Here is an 11,116-nt window from a genome sequence, read left to right on the forward strand (position 1 = left end):
GTTAAACTAACGGTGCATTCACGTGGGCCTTGTAAACTTTGAGAAACTCAAACTGCTTTTGTAAAGTTCCCTCAAGTTCCCATCCAGTGGCTTTTATTGTGAAATATTGTGAGACTCGTGACACCCTTATATTTATTTATATTTATATTCTGTGCTTTGTGACTGGTTTTGCTGCTGCAACACCGAAATTTCCCATTTTTCTTTCTTGGATCAATAAACATCTATCTATCTATCTATCTAATTCCAGTGAGTTGTGGCACCTTGTGCAGAGCGGGAGCCAGCACGGGCACCAGGAAGCCGTTGTAGATGTAACCTAGCAACTGAGAGCGGATGGAGGGATGAGCGACCTTTGTGACGGCGCTGCAGAAGTCCAGAGAGTGCAGGAAGTGGACGAGGGCCGGGACCTGTTCACTCACACACACACAACACACAAACACACACACACACACACACCACACACACGACACACACACACACACACACCACACAACACAACAACACCACACACACACACACACAGACACACCACACACACAACACACAAACACACACCATGTAAGAGTACGAGTTGAGTACTACACACAAACACCCAACAACACACAAACACAGACACACAGACACACCACACACACACCACACACACACACCACACACACAGACACCACACACACACAAACACACACCACACACACAAACACCAGGTAGAGTACGAGTTGAGTACACACACACACACACACACACAACAGACACACACACAGACACACACACACACACACACACACACCATGTAAGAGTACGATTGAGTACATAACACAAACACAGACACAACACACACACACAAACACAAAACACAACACAACACAACACAACACAACACACACACACAAACACACACAGACACCACACACACACACACAAACACCAGGTAAGTGTACGAGTTGAGTACATACACACACACACCACACAACGACAGACACACACACACACACACACAAACACAGACACACAGACACACAAACACCAGGTAAGAGTACAAGTTCAGTACACACACACAGACACACACACACACAAACACCAGGTAAGTGTATGAGTTGATTAATTAATTCAGACAATCCATCTTTAATGTATCTGTTCACCTATAACCTCGGCCAAGGAAGGTGTGTTTCCACTGGAACGTGTATTATTGTTGTGTATCCAATGTTTGTCGCTCACGCTGTCTGTCAACGTGTGGTTGTCATAGTTACCTGCTGCCAGTCGCCGTGGTCCAGACAGTGCCAGTCCTCACTGTAGACCTGCAGCCTGGCTGGAAAGAAGAGTAAGACCAGACAGACCTGTAGCCAGCACTGCACACAACAACACACCCAACACACACACACACACACTCACACACACACAACACACACACACACACACAGACACACACACCACTCACACACACACACACACACCAACACTCACACACAGACACACACACCACAACACACACAGAGACACACACACACACACCAGACAGACACACACTCACACAAACACACACACAACACACAGAGACCACACACAACAGACAGACACACCAACCAACACACACACACCACAAACAACACACACACACACACACACAACACACACACACACACTACACACACACACACCAACAACACACCACACACCAAGACACACACACAACACCACACACCAGAGACAAACCACACACACAACCACGACACACACAACACTCACACACACACACACACACACAAGACACACACACACACAACACACAGAGAACACAACACACCACACACACACAACCCACACACACAACACACACCAAAGAACACACACACAGAACCCACACACCACACACAACACACAACAGAGACACACACACACCACACCCACAGACACACAACAGACACAGACACACAACACAGAGACAACAGACACACACACACAACACACACAGAGACCACCCACCCAAACACAGACCACACAGGACACACACAAAAACACCACACACACACAGACACACACACACCACAACACACAGACCACACACACACACACCACACACAAAAGAGACCCACACACACACAGATACACACAACACACACACACACACACAGAGATAAGTTGGAGGGCAGGTATGCCCACACAGGCTTGGTGTAAATTAAATTCCTGGGCAGATTAGAACAGTTTTCTCTTCAAACTGCAGAGAACAGAGACGAGACAGGAAGACTTTCATTGTTCATTTAAACATCATCAATGAATAAAAAGATCATTTAAGGAATGGTTTAACATTTCAGGATATATCTTTATTTATTTATTTGAGAGTTAGATAAGAAGATCAATACCTCTCTTTGATGAGAGTGGTATCAATTTTCTATTTGCAAGAAATCAAACAACTGTAATTCCACCAAAAAATGCCAAATTAAACCTTTAATAGGAGAAGAAGCAACAAGAGGGAGATGGAGAAAGCAACATAAACATCATCATCATCATCATCATCATCATCATCAGCTGCAGTCTTTGAGTCTCGTTAACAATCAGGCAACCGTCCAATCACGTGCAGACTGAGTAATCCCTCTCTGTGGACGAGCCAATCACACCCTGATTCACTAATCTGCTCTCCGCATAAAGATTGAGGTCAGAGGGTGTTTACTGGGTAAATCTGACCACAAACACACACACACACACACCACACACACACACACACACACACACACACACACACACACACACACACACAGCAGAAACTGGCAACATGGTCAACATGCCGTGCTAGCTGCCTATCTCTAGAGATTGCAGTGTTTGTACATTCATTCTTTAGCCTTTGTGCTAATTAGCACATAGCATGCTAATATGCTAAAATGCCATCATTAGCTTTTAGCTCCAAACGCTACAGACTCACAGAGCTGCTAGCATGGCACATGTCACGTTTTGTATTGTTTTAACGTCATCAAGATTTTAAGTTGTTACATTTTTTTTAAATAAATTCATATTTTTGTACACATTATTGGTGAATGAAATGAAAATTTAGGACATGAAATAGATTTTTTTTTTAAATAAAAAAACAACATATATGAAAAATGTAAAATAAAACCACATATATATATACATATATGTGTATTCTGTTCTGTGATCTTAAACATTTTAATACACGCCATAAAACAATCAAGAATCAAACATTAAACAACCGATACTAAAAAACCAATTTTTATAACCCACTATGCAAATTTTCACATTACACAAAAGCACCATACTAGGAATCTTCCAGTGTATTCTCCTTTAACCATTTCATGGAGCCCCCATCTTGGCATTGGGGGAGTTGGCAGGCTTCCGTTTCTCCCTGCGCAGTGTGCCCAGGCCAGGGTGCGTTTGTTCCCATGTCGTTTGTGTGTTGGTTTTTATTACAGTACTGTGCAATTTTCCGGGTGCTGGCTGTTGGTGCTTGCAGTGCTGAGTCTAGGCAGTCTCGCAACTTCTGACCTTGTTATGAGCTGCTCCGGAGTAGCTAGATCCCAGGGACTCAGTAGTGTTGTGTTAAGTCTGTAACCCTAAACGCCTAGCTAAACTTTTGCTCTAGGTTAGCGTAGCCTTGGGTATCCCGTTTATAACCCGTGATATGTTCCCCCCAGTTAATGGGTCATACCACAGTCTCCTACACACATGCCACCAGTTTGTTTTTCAAATAAAAATTGTAAAGTGGGGATCGCTAGGGGTGTTTTTTTTTGGTTTTTTTTTTTCTGTCTTTTATTACACTGTAGGTTTATGATAATCCATTATTCATCGGGGAAAAACAACCAAAAGGAACATAGGTTTCTACCTGATGTGGACAGTTGCGTGGGAATGCTGTGTAATGAGATTGAGTGAATCTCTGCCCCCTTGGCGTCCTTTTGCCCGTGATGGGGAGGGGGATGAGATTGTTGTTGCCTGTTTTACGGTAAAATGACTTCTCAACATAGAGTCCAACACTACCTGGAAGTACTATCGTCGTACTTGGATATCTTTTAGGGCATGTCTTACGTAACTTGAGAGCTATTGGAGACCGTTTTGGACACCCCGTAACAAACTAATTTCAAAAAAAAAAATTCATGGCACTTACATTTTTGTCTGTTTGTCTTTGGTGCTTGAAATTAAATCAACTCAGTTGAAATTTTCACGATGATATGCCTATCCTAAAGAGGTAAAAACCTTTTCCCCTTTGCAAGGGGTGAAAATGAATTAATGCAAATTAGGCATTACCAAAATAGTGCTTAATTTGGGTATTGTTTTAGATCACAGCTTTTCCCCAATGGGGTACTTTGCATTTCGTCAGGCTTTCTTCCTTGTTTATCTCTGAGTGATAAATATAAAGGAAATACATAAATCAGTTGGGTTTGCTTCGTTGCGGGCGACATCTTGCTTTTCAGAGCTTGGACCTCCCATGTGTTGGCTTACCCACTGACTTCTGGACCTAATAATGGGTCCGCAGAATACGGCTAGTGAAATGTTCAGGTGTTAAGTACATTAATAATGTTATTGTTAATTAATTGAACTTGTTTTTGCCAAAAACGACGGTACCACATAAAGGAGGTCCTATACCCAGCTGACAAGTGATACATCTAAGCGTCATCTTGTTGTTGAAACTAGTACTGTCTATCGGTTCCGGACATAGAAAAACTGAAAGAAACACTTTTCCTAAAGCGGCTTTTAAAACAGTCTTAAGGGGGCCTTTTGTTTTAAAATATATTTTGTACACCGGGGTCTAATCATTAGTGGGAAGCCTGTAATTGATGATAAAAACCACGTAAGTGTCTTGCTAAGGATGGAATGGAAATATTGGAATATTATGTCTGACTACACAACAATCGGGACACCAATCTCGGCCAAATTTAGAGAACATAAAATAATATAAAGGTTGGGCCTTTATGTGATGTAGTATGTTAATTACGTGAGGAGTATTCATTATATTCACTTGATGTAACAACTTTATATTCCGGCGTGGACCTTAATAAATATCAAAACAAGCGCGAAAGCACCCACATACGCGTCTTTGGGATAGAGCCGGCTTCGGAGCCAAACGACGACAGAGAAGCCTGACAGCTTTGATTTTGACCCACAAAATAGTCTCTGGCTCACCAAGCATACACGTCTGCACTACGTGGCACGTCTCTTGGACTCAAAACGTGGGCGGGATTCATCCCATAGGGAAGCAGCTAAGATAATAAACATGGCCGCGACATAACACGACTTTTACGATTACTTGTTTAAAAACCTACATTGTTACACTCATTTAATCGATCCTGGGATTCAGGCGGTCGGGAAACCAAATGGGGACCTGTGTTGCTATTCACGAATTCTTCTGGGTGTCTCTCTACTAACCTTACCTATAAGCCCGCCCCCACCTCACGCATGGTCCCTATAGTAAAATATTGAAAGGGGCGGACCTATCTCTTTTGATTGTGGTGCTCTTCTGATTCCTATCCCTATCCCTTTGCGGGTACAATCTCACATCGGAAAAAAAATATAAAAATACAAAACATCTAGTGAACCTTGCTGTTCTTTTCTGTATCCTCTTACTATGGTCTCCTCTATATAGGAAAAAGGAACATACTCTAAATATGTATTAAAAACAGGGCAACCCTACCTGTGGTGTCATATATTCAGCATTTCTCATATGGAAGGATTCCCCTATCGCGATCTATCTATCGCCCCTGGGTCTCTTTTCCTGGTTTCTTGGTTATCTATCTCGTCTTGCGTCGGAATGAATGACCTCTACTCTCAACGATGTCCTGGCTGTTGCATTTGGTTGGGCTCCTCTATCCCATCTCCATATCCCCCACCAAACTACAGCCTCGTGTGTGCTTCTATTCAGTGAGTCTGTTCAGACAGGGGCATCTTTACATATCCAGTTTCTCATACGTTTAATCTCCACTAGCCTGGTTACACGTGTAAATAATAAGCTACACCATGAAGGTTGCGTTCGGATTTATCATTACCTTGTCTTGCACGATGAAAGGTAACTGTGTAGTACAAGGTTTAGTCAAAGCCCATCCCGTCATGCTAATTTTTTTTTTTTTTTGCTATGAACGTCTTTTCTGCTGGCTCTAGCCACTTCACCATTTTGGAAGTGAGCCTCGCATTATAGTATTGACTTGTCTACGTCCAGCAGTAGTCTTCTAACAGTAGCTAGTCAGGAAGCTGCTCTCCAGCCTGCGCGTTAGCGAGGGATGTGTCCCAGAAAATGGACAATTATTAATCCTTTAAACTAATGGTCTTGTGATCCTTTCGAGTATACTGAGAAACTATATAGTCCCCTTGTAAATACAACTACTGTACCTGGTTATCCATGACCCGAAAGATTGGACCCATTTATAGCATCCAGGCAAACATATATGAACTCTTTTTGACGATCTGATGGCACACTAAACAAAAGCTACAAAGCTCGTCAGTGAGATACGTTGGCCTTACCTCTGTAGTTGCATGTTTTTTACCATATCTTATACTACGTGGCGCTGTCTCCTCTCTCTGTCTGGTGTACCCGCAGCTCGACATCTCCGCTTACTGCTGCGTCACCGGTACACTTAATAAGCTTACATTGGAAACATCCCGTCAAAAACCCACTTATCCATGCTAATCTACGACAAAGTCTAAAACTCACTCTTGTGGACTGAATATGTCTTACTGGTGTTCCTACTATGGGATTCATCACTCCTGCAAGTCACCGGGTCCCGGCCCTATGTGTTGACTTTGTGAAGTATTTCTTTGCTTGACCATTGTGATGCGTCGGCGGTTGACTCGGATTTGTTCTGTCGCATTCAGTATCTTTGACCCCCTTTCAAAGATCAAGAAAAAAAAAATTAGAAGTAGGATGGAAAGAACCTCAAGCTAACAGATTGGTTGAAGATTAAAAGTAACACTACATAAAATGCCCTTGACCCTTTATGGGGGAGGGGATCATGACGGGTGATAATGACGGGGTTTTATTAGGGTTCATCTAACTACAATTGACTCGGTGGAGAATATATAATATATACGTATATATATATATATATGATATATATATATAGACCACACCACAACACATATGTAAAAAGGGTGTAGTCTATGTCCACATTTATGGACAAAATTAAACACTATTAACACTTTGGTTTGACTATTCTTGTTCTCTTTATCTCCCAAGTATTTATAGTCTTTATCACGGCTCCAATACAGGTTTCCGGATTTGGAAAAACGTACCACTTTTGGTATTCTCCTCTTGGGACAATGCTGTGACTTCAGATTTGCCTTGTATTTGATTGAAGAATCACTACCAGCCTTTTGGTTTAAATTAAAAAAAAAGAGTCCAGAGTACTGATGGAACATTTGTTGTACATAATATCTGTCTCTTGGCATAAATACTGGTTGCGATCAATATGACTTATTCAGGGCAAACCGTCGTTTGTGGGGTAATTGCTTAAGTCTTACCAAAGCTGGGCGAGGGGAAGATCACAATACCCACCTTGATTAATTTTTGTTGCCACTTTTAATTATCCAAGCGGTATTTCATGTTGTGCTCCTTCGCGGATTTTTAACCCTCCTTTGCACCCATCAAGGGTCGGGACTCTGGGAACTCCCAGGGAGGGAATAACGGTCTAATGCCTAATACTAGTTGTCTGTCCGACATATGTGTATCATTCACAAAGCTACCACACAAGTAGACAACCTTTAGCCAAGATGGTGTGTTTTAATATACATGTGAAAAAAGAATCTATAAATTTAATCCAGTGATTTAAAAGAGACAGTTGGCATTGAAGAGTTATGGCCACACAACAAGCGTGTTTCCCTGGTGGTTACATCGAACACTTTATTCTTCACCAAGGTCATGTTGTTCCTTAAGTACTGGCCCTTAGAATTAAGAGTACATAATATTTAAGGGGCTGTTTTATGGGTGTGCGCAGGGCTCCACGCAGAGCTTGTTTGAAGTTGGTTCGTTATAGTGTGCATGAATGTATTTAATTGTGCCAGGGTGGGTTGCGGGAGGCCGTATCTATATATGTATTTACTTAACTATATCTAATTTTTTACATAATATAGACCCCGTCTAACCTATGATTATTCTCTCTTCCCCTGTATCCTCTAGATTGATGTCTATCGGTATCACGCTATGGTCTATTATTAGGTATTCTATTTTGTAGATATTTCAACCTGAAGTACTCCTCATCTCTACAACTTTTTTATGGCTATCTATATTTTACCATATTAGCCCCCCTCTTCTTCTCATACTATTTGTCGTATATATCTGGTCTCATCTTGTACTCGATCTTCAGATGTCTAATACTTCTTCGTTTCACATACTATCTATCGCGTGTCTCTTATCATATGATATCTTAGGCAATCTTCGACTCGTATCGCAGTATGATATTGTATTTGCTCTGATTTGTGATTGTATTTAAATTTTTTTTATTGAAACTCGGTACCGGCGTTTGTGGATTTTCCCTTGTATTACTACCTCTTGTCCTAACTTATTACCCTTCCCACCACCTTTCTCTCTTCCCTATTCACATCTCCTATGTTTCTCTCTTAGGGAATTTTTTCAGTATACCTGTAGCCTTTTCTTTCTCGAATCTTGTCAGGTGTCTATCTCTCTTTATCTACCCATATTGCTTTCTATACTGTTATATCGTTTTTCGCTATATACTCTGTCTGTCCTCTGTTTTTCCTTCGTATCTATCTCGATCTCTGTCTCTCTACTGTGTCTTGTCTATGTCTCTGTATTGTCTCCTGTCTATATCTCGTCTCTATTCTTGTCTATTGTGTCTGTCCATCCCTTCAATCGTCTTGTCTCTCTCATCTGTCTCTTCCACCTCCCCCCTCCCTCCCTCCCCTTAATCTTCGTTTTTTTTTTTTTTTTTTTTTTTTCTTTTCTCTCTCTCTCATGTTTCATATCTCCTCTCGTCATTCCTTGTTTCTGCCACTCTCCCCTCTCTTCTACTCTCTACTCCTCTCCTTCTCTGCTCTCGCTCATTGTCTCCCCCTACCGTCCTCCTCTCTCTCCCGTCTGTCTTTCTCCTCTGATTGTGACCCCCCCGTGTCCTTTTTGTTCCCTCCCTTTTTCCCTGGCTGATTTCTCCTCCTCACCGCTCTGTATGTCTATCTGGTGTTATTGGCGCGTCCTCCTGACTCGTGCACTTCCTTTCCCATCCCGCCGAACCTGTCTTTATTACCCATATTTGTCATTCTCTATTATGGAGAATCTTACCTGTCTAGATATATAGACGAGCATCTGATCTTTTCCCAGTGTTATGGTAGACGATTGTTATCAAATAAGCCTATATATATATCTGTCTCCGTATCTATTTAGCTCTTCCCTGGTCTTCCTTTGTCTCGCATTTTTTGCCCTGCTTCTCTCTGGCTTTCGCTGTGGTATCTTGGTCCGCGTCTCTGTTCTCGCTATTCCTTATCTCTGTCTCTGTCTCGTCTCTCTCGGTCTCTCTTCTCTAAACCCTCCGTGGACTCAGTATGAGCTCATTAGTTTGTTACATAACTTGTGATAATGACATACAATGGGGAGAAGAAAATGAATGGAGAAAAACAAAAACTAACTCTATCATTTAAACAAACCATCTCATTCATAAAAAAAAACAGTCTGTATGAGAGTGCGTTCTAACTGTAAAATCTTTTTTCTTGAACCCCGAAGCACGACACTCTACTTGCAAGAGGAGAATTCAACATTTTTTCCACTAGCACACATAACAAATAACCTTTAAATTCTGTCTAGTATAACTCACATGACTTAAAGTCTCTAATGGGACGGTTACAGTAACACTGCTGGAGGTACAAATGTCTAATCTTAAACCTTGTGTCGTCTTCCCTTCAACATTAACAAAAAATCGCTTTTTTCCGATATTTTAGTCAATTTTTCATGTTTTGGTTTCTGTTTTCTTCCAAAGGTTTTTGAGATTGAATGTTGACGTTTTCTGCGCTTATTTCGACGGGCCCCACACACACAGACACAGTCCGACACACACACACACAAACCACACTCACACACACACACACACCACACAAAAACACACACAACCACACAAAAACACACAACACCAAACAACCACACACAGACACACACACACAACACCACACACACACACCACACACAAACACACACCACACACCACAAAACCACACCTCTGACACACAGTCACAGACACAGTCAGACACACAAAACACACTCCACACACACAGACCACACATTCAGGGACCCACACCAAACACACAACACCCACACTAACCAACTCAAATCACTATCTCGTTATATATCAAGTTATTGTGCCTTACCCAAACACCGTCATCCATATCACACAGACAGCTACTTACGATCTATTTCCAAAAGGTTATCACGTTTTGCTACCATCTACATCGAAAATCTACTACAAGCACAGCAGCAGAGAGGACTCTCAGCGCAGCTAGTAACAGGGAAGTTTGTGTTTTTGTTATTTTTTTTTTTTTGTTCATGAATGAGATGAGTTGATTTACAAAACGCAAATTCAGCACACTCTCGATAACCTAACTCACAGATACTTTACTGTATAATTTGTAGACACGGTCATGACACACACTTATATGAGCTATCACACACACCTCTAGTAAAAGATCACTACAAACATCTACCTCCACACAGAACAATGAATTAAAAATACCACCTACACACTAATTTCACACACCACACGACACAACAACACACAACCCACACGACAACCTACTACACAGGCCACGACCACCACACTATACTTAGGATCACACTAACACACTTTCTCACATCATCACAGACCACACAAGTCAGACACACACACACCACACACATCCACTAAAACACCCACAAACACAGACACACACAAACACAAACAACAACACACACACACACACACACAAACAAAACCACACTCACAAACACACCCACACCACAAACACACACAACAAAAAACACACAACACACACACACCACACACACACAACACCACACACCAAACACACACACACACACAAACAGAGACCACACACACACACACACACAAACCACACACACCACACAAAACATACACGCCACACACACACAGACACACACCACACACACACACACACACACAGATAAGTT

The 11,116-nt window shown here is 41.8% G+C and overlaps 1 protein-coding gene across 1 annotated transcript in view; it reads right to left on the reverse strand.

The window, feature by feature from the left end:
- The window catches only part of LOC116669470 (protein FAM160A1-like), a gene marked incomplete at its 5' end in the record, with an annotated part of 30,896 nt that overhangs the window by 10,976 nt on the left and 8,804 nt on the right, over window positions 1-11,116 (reverse strand). The window contains 3 exon segments of the mRNA XM_032499349.1: window positions 261-404; window positions 1,245-1,317; window positions 1,319-1,343. Of these exon segments, the coding sequence (XP_032355240.1) occupies window positions 261-404; window positions 1,245-1,317; window positions 1,319-1,343 (242 nt within the window).

This window comes from Etheostoma spectabile, chromosome 19 (genome assembly GCF_008692095.1).
Source record: "Etheostoma spectabile isolate EspeVRDwgs_2016 chromosome 19, UIUC_Espe_1.0, whole genome shotgun sequence".
In the NCBI taxonomy this organism is placed as follows: Eukaryota; Metazoa; Chordata; class Actinopteri; order Perciformes; family Percidae; genus Etheostoma; species Etheostoma spectabile.